This window comes from Ammospiza caudacuta, chromosome 2, assembly GCF_027887145.1.
Source record: "Ammospiza caudacuta isolate bAmmCau1 chromosome 2, bAmmCau1.pri, whole genome shotgun sequence".
Taxonomy (NCBI): Eukaryota; Metazoa; Chordata; class Aves; order Passeriformes; family Passerellidae; genus Ammospiza; species Ammospiza caudacuta.
This window is the reverse complement of record NC_080594.1, coordinates 101,245,787-101,259,068: the sequence shown is the minus strand read 5'-3', so window position 1 is coordinate 101,259,068 and position 13,282 is coordinate 101,245,787. Positions and strand designations below refer to the sequence as shown.

Here is a 13,282-nt window from a genome sequence, read left to right as displayed (position 1 = left end):
ACTGAAGGAACAATCAAGGGGTGCAATATAGTTACTTGTCACCTGAAAGTAATCCCTGTTGCTGTTCACCACTGACTCATTATCCCAGTGGGAAGGTGACATGGCTGTGGAGGGAATTAGCCAGGGCTGAAAGCTGCTTTACCTTCTTACCCTCTTTTAGCAAAGTGCAAATGGAAACAGAACTCTGAAATAAGTCCTTTTTTTTTTTTATTCTAGACATGATTAGAACTTTTTACCTCTTTTTCTGAGTGTTTACACATATATGTAAGATAAACATGCAACTGCTGGATGGGGAAGTATTTTCTTCTGGTTCTTGTGGTTGTATACAGAATGTTGACTTGTCACTGAAAAAATCAATCTCCTTCAGAAACAGAACATATTCATCTGAGAACCCAAACTTTTCTAATCCAAGTTTTCTTCTCTTTTTTTTTCTCTCTCTTTTTTTTTGTAACAAAAGTCAGCACTTTCTACAGAAAGCTAATATTTGTGAGGGGTTTTGGACTAAAAAGATTTCATTTTCTCATATATTTATACTCTAGAAAACTACATGAGCACATTATTATTTTGTCCGATTTGTTGCTGAGGTAAAGCAGGAATAATTAAGACAGTCAACACACGTCTTGATATTGTCACGTGGATCTTTGATCGTTTGAATCTCTAAGGAACCAATTTGTGGATATATATGGTATCAGTGGTTCACTGCCCTTTCCAGTGAAAGGACTTTGGATCATTAAATGCAGCTGGAAGGAGATACTTTTAAATCCTCCTAAAAGGACCCAGTTGTTCACTTCAATGTGAGTTAAGCTGTGATGCTCATTTCTGTAGAATGATGCAGATTCCTAAGGTTTCCAGGATTTGAAGGAGAAACTAAATAAATCCATCTTATTTAATTTGGCTGAAAACTAGTAATGATATATAAATTATGTTTATAATTCTTCTTCTTCAAGAGGACCAAGATACAAATGGTTGGAGGATGAGAAAGCACTTGTGGGAGTCATCATATGTGTTGGGACTTCTTTCCTCCTGGCATTCTTTGCTGACAGATGCTGGCAGCAGCAGCAGCAGTGAGAGGAGATGCTGCACCAGGTGGACTCTCTGATCCAGTATTTGTGCCCTTGAACACGCTGGTGTTCACTGCAGTGCTTTGCATGGCTGCAGACCATGATGTGTGAGACACCTCCTAAAGAGACCCCGCTTCTCACTGGTGTGTGTTAGAGCTGACACCACTCAGTACTCACCAAACCAGACTTGCCTCACTTGATTTAGAAACACCTGATTATTTATTTGCAAGTCCTGCCTCCTGCAAACAATTGCAGTACTCATGCAGTACTCAATTCAGTACTTCGCAAAATCCAAAAGAGGGGACTGAAAATAAAGCAGATTATACACAGAAAGGAGAAAAAAAATGCCAAACCAAATAATTTAGAAAATGCGGTTTTTAAATTTGAAGGTGGAAAAGGAAAATGTAAAAAAAAAGGAAGTTTTGCTTATCATAAGGTTTTGCTTTGTAGGTAAATGCATCCCGCCAAGAAACCAAGCTGATGGAAGAATGTGACCAACTCATTGAAATAATCCAGCAAAGACGGCAAATAATTGGAACCAAAATCAAAGAAGGAAAGGTAAAAACTTTTCTTCTTTAGATCACAAGTAGGTCAACACTGTTTCCTTTTGACTGCAGCTTTTTTGACTGCAGATATTATTGGTAGAAATCTGTAAAAGTCCTTATGTAGTTCTTGGCTACTGACTGATACTTTCATGTAAAGAATTAAATCCTTGAAGACTAGTACTCCAGACCTCAACTGTTTATTGGCTATTTCTCTTACTACAGGTGATTATGGATTTTAAGGATAAAACCAGAAATTTTGTCATACTTGGTAAATGACTATATCCCCTTAATGTTTCCTTCACTCTGTTATGTGCCTGACAGTATTTCCCCCATAGTGTTAACTTTCACAAAATGTCACAGCATATAGAATCATGTCTCACAACTATCTTCTTTTTTTTTTTCTAGGTATTTTATCTTTTTATTCAAATACTATCACACTAATATTTTGTTCCAGTCATTGTCATTCATGAGGTTATGAAATCTTAACTTATTTACAAAAAAAGATATTCAAAAGTGTGAAAGAAATTAAATTCGGTGTACATTTCTAATTCCCAAAGTTCCGTGATTATTAGTAGCAAACACATTGAGCAGGAAAAATCTCTGATACTCAAGTTTCAACATATTTTTCTAGCTAACTGTAAACTCAGAAATGCATTAGAGTTTAATTAATGTTTTTATTTTCTAGGTGCAAGGTGTTTACTGTTTAACTCCTAAAGTAACTAAGTCAGATATTCATTCTTCTTGTGTGGGAAAAGCTCGGGAAAAGAATGAAGTCAAGAGCAGGTTAAATGGTTCATGAGGATGTCAAGATATTCCAATTAACTTGAAATGAAAACTCTGTAGGCAAGGGCTAACTTAAACACGTTTGAAACCACAGGTCCTGTACACTATGTGAAAAACCTGAATTTCCTCATGCTGTTAACAAAATATAATTCCCTTCAAATAAAATAGATGGCCTTCATTTTTGTTTCAACTCCTTTTCTCTATGCAGAGAGACCAGGTGTGCTACCAATGAAGTAGAAACCTACCATTCATCTGGATTTGTGCAATATACACATAGCTTTTAAAAACTCTGTTGCTTGCAAAACTTATTCTAATTTCCATTAGCATGGAAGATTTGTAACACAATTGATGCCAAATTTGTTTGAATAGAGCTGTTATCAGAATTTGTGCCCATTCTTTGTTCTATTTTGTTGAGCTGAAAGTTACATCAGTGGAGGTCCAGTCAAGGTCTGGAATGCTTTGACTCAAATGTTATATATATTAAAGACTTCAAGGTCTCAAGAGACCCATGTGAAAAGCCACAGGAAGTTCTGCCCAATGTATCTTCCTTTGAGAGGGCCTATGGCCAAGAGTCTTTCTGGAAGGGAGCGCATGGCAAATTTCTCTGTAGGACTGTAGGTGTGGCTACAGAGCTGGAAACACATACTAAGCTCTAGCTGTGCCTGCAAGGCTGCAGCTTCAGTTACACACAAGTCTGAACACCCACTTAAGCAGCTCCACACTTAATCTCACCTATCACCCAAACCCTACAAAATCCCACAGAACATGTAACAGGGAAGAAGCAAATATCAACTAGGTAAGATAATCCTTGGGCAGATGTCATTCCTACCATTGCAGAAGTGGGTGGAGACTGAGATGAGATTCTTCCTTTTTCAATTTATCATCTTCCTCTTCTTGAAGATAAAAGAATCAATCAAGTGAAAAATATAGCTCATATATAGACATCTCCAGTCATGACATGCCTTCTACTGCAGAAAACTCATAAGTTAAAATTTACTTCAGTTCACTGTTTGCTTGTTAATTAATTAATAAATAAAGAGATGAACTTCTTAACACTGCTGGGAACCTTTCCCTGGTTAGGCTGGTGTAGACTGAATTGTGAACTCTGCAAATGCACAGTTACAGGAAACTTTGTGGCATTAGTTCATCCTAGAAGCTGATCAAATCATTAGCATTACCAAAATCTGTGCATTCCCTGCATTTTCTTCTTTATCTTTAAAGACATACAAATATCACACAACACAAATCATTTGGCCAGTATCTTTTGCTGGAAAGTTTTTTTTTAAATGTTTATTTTCCTACTTGTTTCTGTTGTCAGATAGCTGCACTAAGATACCCTCATCACTGCTTAGGATACAAATATTTCTGAAAGTCAAAACAGCAACTTCATAGCCTGTGCCCTAATTCCTGAGATTGGGAAAGTTATCTTGATTTTAAATTTGGACATTTCTGCCAACCCATTTGGTTGCTAGTTCCCTCATTTTGCATGTAACTGGGTCTTAATGGGCCTGTCTGAACTCCAGAGTTATTTAATTTCCTTCTTTTTTCTTACTCCTGTTCAAACTATGATCCTGATGTGATAACAAAGGGAAGGACTCCCAGACCTTTCAGGAACTATTGTAGTTCCTGAAAGTTTTGTTAGCCAACATTGTCTTTAAATGGAGGACTGTACCCTTCCCTAACCTTTATGCTAATGATTGCAGTCACATCTTCTGTGTTTATCTCCAGCACATATGTTTGCAGTAATAATAATCAGCTCTCCAGCACTACGTGCTTTTGTCCAGTTAAAAATATCCAACAAGAAAACACCCTCTTTTACTTAAAGCACATAATGAGGTCAGGCATGTATTGTTAACAGAATTGAACAGTCTTTTTCTGTTAACTTTTGTTTTCAGTTTTCTTCTTTTTATGAAACTCAATAGAAAAAATCCAGTTAATCTATAAGTAGCTTTTAACACAGATCTCATCATTTCTGGGAAATGGTTATCTAAATAGACCTTAGTTATCATGTAAGCAGAAATTACCAGGAAATGACGTTCCTTCTGCTGAAAAATAGGCCAGCTGTGCTTGTTTTGGCTCTCCCCTGTTGTTTTCCATGTGGAAAATATTCAGGCAGAAAGGCTGTTCCTGTCCCTTATTAAAATGTTACATGGCTAGATGGAGTTCACCACAAAGCTTGTCACCAAAGCCATTTATCTTAACTCCTCCTTTGCCCAGCTTTACCTCTGAATTGCAAACCCAACCATGACTTGTGACCTCAGAGACATGACTGCTTTCCTGTGTTTCCACTCAAGGTGGTGAGGCTGAGAAAACTGGCTCAGCAGATTGCAAACTGCAAGCAGTGCATTGAGCGCTCGACATCCCTCATCTCTCAGGCAGAGCAGTCACTGAAGGAGAATGACCACGCTCGCTTCCTGCAGACTGCCAAAAATATCACTGAAAGGTAAGGGAGATGTTCCTCTCAGTGAAAAGGAAAACCTCACTCTAAGGCAGATGGGTTGCCATAGTTGCTGTATTGTCTTGTCACATCAGAGACGTGGTCAAAGGCAGGGGGATTGTTGACATATTCCCCCAAAATTCTACTTTGTGCTATACCAGATTGGGAAGAACCTTACTGTAGTCCTAAATCTAAACATTCCTTTGAGAAGAGGAGCAGTCAAAAAAGGGTGCAAATTAAGAGTTACAACAAGAACAGCATGCACAAGTGAAAGAGTTAGAATGATTGCCAAGCAGATGTCTGATGTTAAATACACTTAAAAAATGGGTTTATGGCTGAAATTCCTACTTCATGAAAAATTCTGAGATTGAGAAAGAAATCAGGCAGTCAGTGCATTCATTAGAAGAAACTGATCTTAATGGATTCATATTCTTCACAAAATAAAAAGCTACAAGAAAATGAAACTTGTAAATTTGTGAACCTGCACCATGCATCTTGAGGAGATGGAGATTCAACAGTCCAGGAGGTTTGGAAGTTACATCAGCTGTTGTGTTGGGCTCCTGGCTGCAGGGAATTTCTATTCCTTCAGGCTCCTGCCTCCTCTTCAGCATGCCAGATGTATGAAGGATCCCAAGGACAAGGACCATGCTATCAGAAAATTTGCTCTGGTTTTCAGTGCAATGCTGTGAATGCTGAAACATACCCATTGAGTTTCAGCAGGATTTTCTGATGAAAAATGTTCTGCTGGAATATCAGTTGTTTAGCAATCGGAATTTTTTTTTAATTTAAGTTTAAAGAAAGGAGAATATGGACAATAAAGAAAGACATTAAAAGTATGGGGGTTTTAATTTTTTTTAAATATCTTTTTTTTAATAGTTATTTTTTTATTTCAGGGTTCACATTTCTTCATATTTTCCAGCCAGTTTCTCCAAATTCAAAACAAGAAATTCCCTGCTTCTATTACACATTTTTTTAAGTCTTTCCCTTACTCTGGTGTGCTGCATAAGTCTTCAGCAAATTACCAATTTATAAATAAGCCAGCAACACTGGGTTCCCCATTACAGATTCAGAGAACTGAAAATCAGTTGAAAAAGACAAGGCCAGTCAAGGCAGTGGGTTATATGCTGTCTCTCAGACTGTGGTTTATATTCTGTCACCAAGCAACATTGTGGCATCCCAGCTGAAGCCAGTAGTAAAACTAGAATGGTATCAAAAGCTGAAGGTGGGGTCTGCCCTTTTTTTCAGTGTTCAGCAGAAACAGCAGTAGGACAGAAACTTGTGGAGACCCAGGGCTTCCTAACTGACTATCACATAATATTCAGAGAAGCTCCATTTTGAACTTGTAAGCATGAACAATTGCATCATAAATACAATACTTTATACTTTCACAGGAGAGACACTGGCAGAGCAGTAATGAGACAAGCTGACATATGTCCCCAATCAAAAAATTCTTGGCTATCACAGATTGTTGTCTGTAATGAAATGTCTGTGAACACCCTGAAAATCAGAGAATCATTCCAAGCAGTGAATAAAACCAAGGGTAAAAAAGATACCAAGTGCTTGCAGACAAATTGCAAATGGCAAAAGAGGCTAAATAGAATTATAAATTATTCCTCACAAGTAACTCTCTTAGTTCTCCTGTGGTGAGCAACATTGTTTGCTTTTAGATTGCTCATGTAACAGTCTCACTAGGGCTCTCAGCTCCAGCAGCTAAAGAAGTCTCCTGAAATCATCCTCATTGAATTTCTTCATCCACACATTTCAAAGTAATTGCAGTAAAATATTTTCTGTTGTAAGCACGACAGGTAACTGCACAAGCAGAGTCATTACTTTCACTCTGATGATTAAGTTGTGCATTATTTGCAGTGGATGAAATACATTTATCCTAGAAAAACCCTTTCCAATCAAGTACAGTGTCAGTGTTTACAGTGTCAACAGTAGGCAGAATTACAGGACGAAATTCAATCCTCTGAACCTAATATGGTTCAGCAGGGTGTCTGAAATTTTTTAATTGTTGATCTCACCAAAAACTGACTGTAACACGTGTAAATACAGAGCACCTTTTGCATTTCCCCTAAAACAGTCCAAAAAGACCTGCTGGTATAAAATAAAATTTTAAAAAATATCTGTCCTAGGATCTACTTTAAACTGAGTTCTACATTCACAGCTGCAGCAGAAACAGTGCTGAAAACTGTATAACAAGAATATTGACAAGGAAACCTCCTCAGCTCAGCTTTTGAAAACTATGCTGAAGACAATGAGATGTACAGCTCTGGTTTTGACTTTACTTATTGTATTTTCCAAAACTACTACACAAAATATATATGAAAAAATGCTCCTTAGTAAACATTCGTCCTGGAGTCATTTCAGTCCAGTCTACAGAAAAAGAATAATATGGGAAAATTTTAAATTGAAGCAATCAAATATTTTGATCAGACATGTCAAAAATGATATAACAGACATAAATTTCATAACAGATAACAGACATAGATTGCATGCATAATTGTCTGTTTATCTCCAAACTGAAACATTTGCCCAGTATTTGTTGTATAGCATAAGGTCTAGTCATCTCTCTCCTTAAACCAGTCAAACTTTCTGTAAACACATCCAGTGTCCAGCTCTCCAGAAATATGCATTTGGTGAAACCAGGCTGGATGGACTGGAAAATGCAATTTTTCTTGTGAAAGTTCATCTCTTTATATTAGTACATCTGGACAGAGAAAATGTAAATGTAGCTCCTGAAATGAGGTAGGTGAGGAAACTTTTCCATTTTGGAGGAAATATAAGTATGCACACATGCTTTTTAGGGAAAAGCCTTTTAAAATAAACCATGCTGACATCTATTTGTTTTATCTCCCTCCTGTGCCTTTTGAAGTTGGCAGCAGTGTGCTGTGCTGAGCAGCTGAGGAGCTGTGGGGACTGCACCAAGCCCTTGGGACAGCAGTGCCAAGGTGTGCCTGCAGCAAGAAGCTGCTTGGGAAAACAAGGGTTGGGATCTGTCAGGATTGCTTAAACACAGCTAATTACAGAGCTCTTTCTTCTTTGGTTCCATGGGTGATTAAAAAGAAGAATTCAAGGGATTTTGTTATTTGGCCAATATTTTGTTAAAATCTTATCTGATACTGCATGATAGGCCTAAGTTCAGTAAAAAACATAAAAATATTGGAGATCTTGATGTCAAAAATAAAAGTGGCAGGAGAAGTTCCTGAATTAAAACATGTAATTAAAATACGTATATAAGCTTTTATCAAGTTTTTTGAGAAGCTATTACAACCACATTGATCAAGTCCACCTTGATAAAAAAGTCATTGTGTTTTGAGTGCTAAAAGACATTTTTCTTTTCATTACAGGGTTTCCATGGCAACTGCATCCTCCCAGGTTCTAATTCCTGAAATTAATCTCAATGATACTTTTGATACTTTCGCACTTGATTTTACCAGGGAGAAGAAATTGTTGGAATGCCTTGATTACCTTACAGGTACTTTTTTTTTTTTTCTTGAAGTGCTACTATTATGTATTCCTCATAAAATAGTAGTGATAGGACTTTCTTCAGTTCTCCCTGTGGTTGTAACTTTGGCTGGTTGCCAGGTGCTCACTCCATCTCCTCAGTAAGGGGAGAAAATAAGATGAAAGCTCCTGGGTTGAGATAAGGACAAGGAGATCACTCAAGAATTACTGCTACAGGCAAAACAGACTCAGCTTGGGGAAGATAAATGTAATTTATTGCAAATTAATTGTAAAAGTAGGACACTGAGAAATAAAAATGAATCTAACAAAAAACTTTCCCCCACTTCGTCCTTCTTGGGCTCAACTTCACTCCCAGCTCTTCCACCTGCTCCCCACCAAGTGGTGCATGGGGATGAGGAATGGATGTTGTGGTCAGTTCATCACACATCATCTCTGCCACTCCTTCCTGGTGCCCTTCCCCTACTCTGGCATGGACTTTCTCCCACAGAATGCAGCTCTACATGAACTTCTCCAACACGGGCCCTTCCAAGGGTGCCATTGTCCAACAGCTGCTCCAGAGTGGGTCCTTTCTGGCAGATGAGTCCTTCAGGAGTGGACTGCTGCAGTGAGTCCTCCATGGGCCACAATTCCTGTTAGAAACCTTCATCCCATATGGTACTCTCTCTGCAGGCTGCAGCTTCCTCCAGGGCATACCAGCCTGCTCCAGTGTGGGTCTTCCAGGGCTGCTGGTGGACATCTCCTGCACTGCAGTCTTCTGTGGGCTACATGGAAACAGCCTGCATCACCACAGCCTTCCCTGCAGGCTGCAGGGGAGTTTCTGCTCCAGCACCTGGGGCACCTCTTCTCCTTCCTCCTTCACCAATCTTGGCACCTGCAGGGCTGTTTCTATCACATTTTCTCACTCCTCTCTGCCCCCACTGCTGCACAGCCTTTCTTCCCCTTTCTTTAAAGTGCTGTCACAGAGGCACTATCAGCACTAGCGATGGGCTCAGCCTTGGACAGTGGCAGGTGGATCTTAGAACTGTCTGTGTCTGATACTGAGCCAGCTCCTGATCTTTTCTGACAGAGATAACTCTTGCAGCCCAGCCACTCGCAAAACCTTGCTGCATAAACCAAATACACTCTCCCTCTTAATCCTGAATATATTACCTCCAACAGCCCCAGAACACCCCAGGAAGCACTGGGTGCTTCAAACAACTGGAATGCATTTCCCACCTCCTCTCCTTGCATTCTTCACCACCAGAGTGTGAGGAAGTAGGTTTAAGAAATTATTAAAAGCCACTGCAGCAGAGTGCAGTGAAAGAACAGCTGGAGCTCCGCCTGGAGCAGCCAGAGGAGGGAGAGCAGGGACCAAGCCCTGTTTCCCAGGAGATGGATGCTCCAGGTGTTGCCGTCCCTTGGGGCTGCCTCCTTGCTGCAGCAGATTGCTGCCTGGCAGAGTTCCCATGAGCAATCAGCAGCCGCTCAAGCAATCAACATCACAGGCTCAGCAGCGAAAGATGTTTTCTCATGTCGGTGACTGTGAATTTCCCCCATCACAGAACTGGAGGATCTGGCTGTGTCTGGAGCTAGAGAGTGTGTGGTGTGCTCTGAGCCTGGCTGTGGCGTGGGATCTCCACCCTGCAGAGCCCCACCTTGCCTAACTGAGGTCTTTGGCCTGAGGAAGCCCACAGGATTAGACCCTTACTGAAAGCCTGAGTAATGTGTAGTCTCAGAGTGTACAATGACTCACAAAGAGAAACAAATTACTGTAATTTAGGGTGTTTTGATTTCAATGCCAGAATTAGAACAATTCATTCCAGCTCAATTGAAAACAGAAGAGATGTGGTAGGTTTTTATTTTGCAGCATCTTTAAGCATCTGCTGTTAGCAGCAAGAATTTGCAATGAAAGGCACAAAGCACTGTTGGAAAAGCATTGGAAAACACTTCCTGGGTCCATTCACTTGTCCCAGTTTTCAGAGGATATGCTTGTGTTAGCTCAGGAGAATGTGAGAATGCAGCCTCTGCATTGCTAACCACTCTCTTTTCCAAGCAGAGGACTCCAAGCAGAGGACTGGCTTCTGGCTTTTCTTCAGGGGAAAAGCTGAGAAAGTTAGAATTGTTCAGCCTACAGATGAGAGGGATCCAAGGAGACCTCATTGTGGTGTTCAGCACTTAAAACATTTTAGTAGTGTCTATTGAGAAAGGACATGGGGTAACAGATCTAAACTGAATGAGGGTAAGTTCAGACTACATGTATGGAAAAAATCTTTAAAATGAAGGTGGTGAGACATTGGAGCAGGTTGCCAGAGAGGCTGTATAGGTCCCATCCCTGGAAACATTCAAGGTCAAGTTGGACAGAACTCTGAGCAACCTGTCCCTATTCACTGTCTGGAGACTGAGCCAAATGACCTTTGAAGGTTCCTCCCAATCCAAAGTATTCTCTGATTCTGTGATTCCATGAATAGTGAATAGATCAATACTGGGAAGCACAAGACTGGGTGCATGCACAGGGCAGCAGCACTCTGCTGGAGCTGTGGGATTCTTGCCACATCAAAAAGAGAAATTATATCTGCAAGGAATTTGTGTGACAGGTAAGTACAATCAGTGTCTAACACATATTCAAGTAAATAAAACACAACAATAATGTGATAAGATCAATTTCAGCTTTTTATACAGTACCAGTGAAATGTTATGTTTTCTGCCTCTCTCTAAATCTGCAGGAATTTTGCCATCATGTTCAGCCTTCACCCTAAATTTATATAAATCCAAGGAAATGAAGGATTAAAAGAAAAATCTGACTCATTCACCCTAATCTAGCAATCGACCTCTAAAATAATCAGTCTTCCTTTATGATCAAAGAAGAGAAATAACCATCTCATTTTGAGGAACATATATTGAGGCACTAGACTCCATTCTGGAGTTGTCTACTTCTCCCAGTTGTCTCCAAATAGAGGATAGATGTATTTATTCAAATGCAGATAGCTGTGGTTTAGATCTGTGAAGTTATATGAGGTTAATTCTGTCTAGCAGTCTGTTCCTGCATCCCTCAGGTCTTCTCCCCTTTGTGCATCATATGTCAATATTATCAACTTAATTGCTCTGCACTGCAGAAAACGAAGGTTATATCTGTACCAAAATGAAGGGTTGTCTTGCTACAAAGATATTTTCTGTGATCCATCATGATGACTGTGTCATTTACATAGGTCCTTCTCTGCCTTTTTCCTAACTCATCCACAGCTTAAAAAATTGCTCGCAATGCAGTCTAAGGAAACTTGCATATATATCAAGCATTTTAGTGTTTTTTTTCCCTAACAAACCATTTTTATCCTTGATGCCCAGTGAAAAACAGTTCTAACTGGCTTTTCTTCACATTAATAAATAGCATATGGGCTGCAGTGGCAAAATGCAAAGCACATGTCCAAATGATCTGAGCATAAAATGCAATCTATACAGACAGTTAAAATACATTCATGTAAATATATGTAAATAAGTATACATGAGCTATAGGTATACATATATATATGTATATATATATATATATATATGTGTGTGTGTGTATATATATATATATATACATATATATATATATATATATAATCCCAAGAGTAAAATGGATTTGATTATTCTCTACTGTTGCCCAGAAACTCCAGAGAAAGCTTTATATTACTCCTTTCAGATTGGTGCATGGAATTTTCATAGATCATAAACTGAACACTTTGTGACAGAGTGAATTAGGCTTTACTTTTATCACATTTCACAGTTAAGTAAAACAAAGACCATTTGTACATCCTAGTCATAGATCTATGCTGTGAATTAAGTGAAGAAGACTACCTTATGACTGTCATCTGTACTGCTTCTGAACAAAATGTCAAAACCTAAATTCCAGCTTCATTATCTCTGCTGTCAGTTGCTTTTGAAACCATTGACCTTGGCTGTCTCCTGGAGATTTTTTTCTCCTTTGGTTCTTCCCAGTATAATATTTGTCAGATCTTCTTCAATCTCCATATCCCCAACCTTATCTTTCTTTCTTCCTAGGCGTTACTGAAGAAATAAATTTAACTAGTTTGTGCTTATCATTTACATAGATGTCTGCCCAAAGCTTCTGCTATCCAAATAAAATCTCTGGCATCTTTTTGAAAGTTGCCAACCAGACAGAGATATCAGATTGAGATATCAAGCTCAGTATATTAAAAGAATACTTTTAATCTTCATCTGACTGTTCTATTCTCTCTATATATAGCCTTGATGTCTTTTGAAAGCATTCTTATCTTAACAGTTGCTCAAGCTCTTCATCTGGAAACCATCTTTCTCTAGACATATATCTAGCTAGATCCAGGCAATACGTACAACTTGCAAACTCTCTGCACAATATTACTGTCATAAGGACTTTTTTTGTCCATTGTGAATCAAAAGTGCTTGGTTTGTGTCCTAATACTTTGAAATCAATTGCAGGAGCATCCATTCTTTGACCTTGCAATTTGCCCTACTTCAGAAATCCTATCTGAAACAATGATAAGTTTTTTTTATCCATCACTTCACCTATGACTGCACAAAGAAATATGTATTGCCTAGCATATGCCAGCAATTTTTTCACACTGAAACAACTTTGTTCTGGAAAGTCTTGACAACCTGTCTTACTGCTTAACCCTTTCAGCACTGAAAGATCAAAGACCAGTTCCAGACAACGCTCGTGTAATCTCTTCTCATTCTGTTGGCTTTGAGCAGTCCTGCCCAAAGACTGAGTTGAGATGGTTTGTATGTATGACCAAGCCCTTGGTAGTAACTCACACGTGACAACTTAATAATACATAAAATTTGTGTCCACATCTGATGGAACTGTGCCTTTCCAATTCCTCCTTGCTGATTCAGCCCAGTGCCATGATACAAGATGGAATCAGTAATGAATATTCAAAAGAGAGGTTCAGAGCAGCTCTGCAACTCCCTCACAGTCAAACCAGCAATATGGATATTTCTAGCACAATTAACTCAAGCAGATTGCTTAGGTC

General features: G+C 39.0%; 1 protein-coding gene across 1 annotated transcript in view; it reads left to right on the top strand.

Annotated features, from left to right (window-relative positions):
- The window catches only part of MID1 (midline 1), a 237,549-nt gene that overhangs the window by 205,403 nt on the left and 18,864 nt on the right, over positions 1–13,282 (top strand). The window contains exons 4-6 of the mRNA XM_058824959.1: positions 1,512–1,619; positions 4,684–4,832; positions 8,177–8,304. Coding sequence (XP_058680942.1) covers positions 1,512–1,619; positions 4,684–4,832; positions 8,177–8,304 — 385 coding nt within the window. The remainder of the gene's footprint in view (positions 1–1,511; positions 1,620–4,683; positions 4,833–8,176; positions 8,305–13,282) is intronic.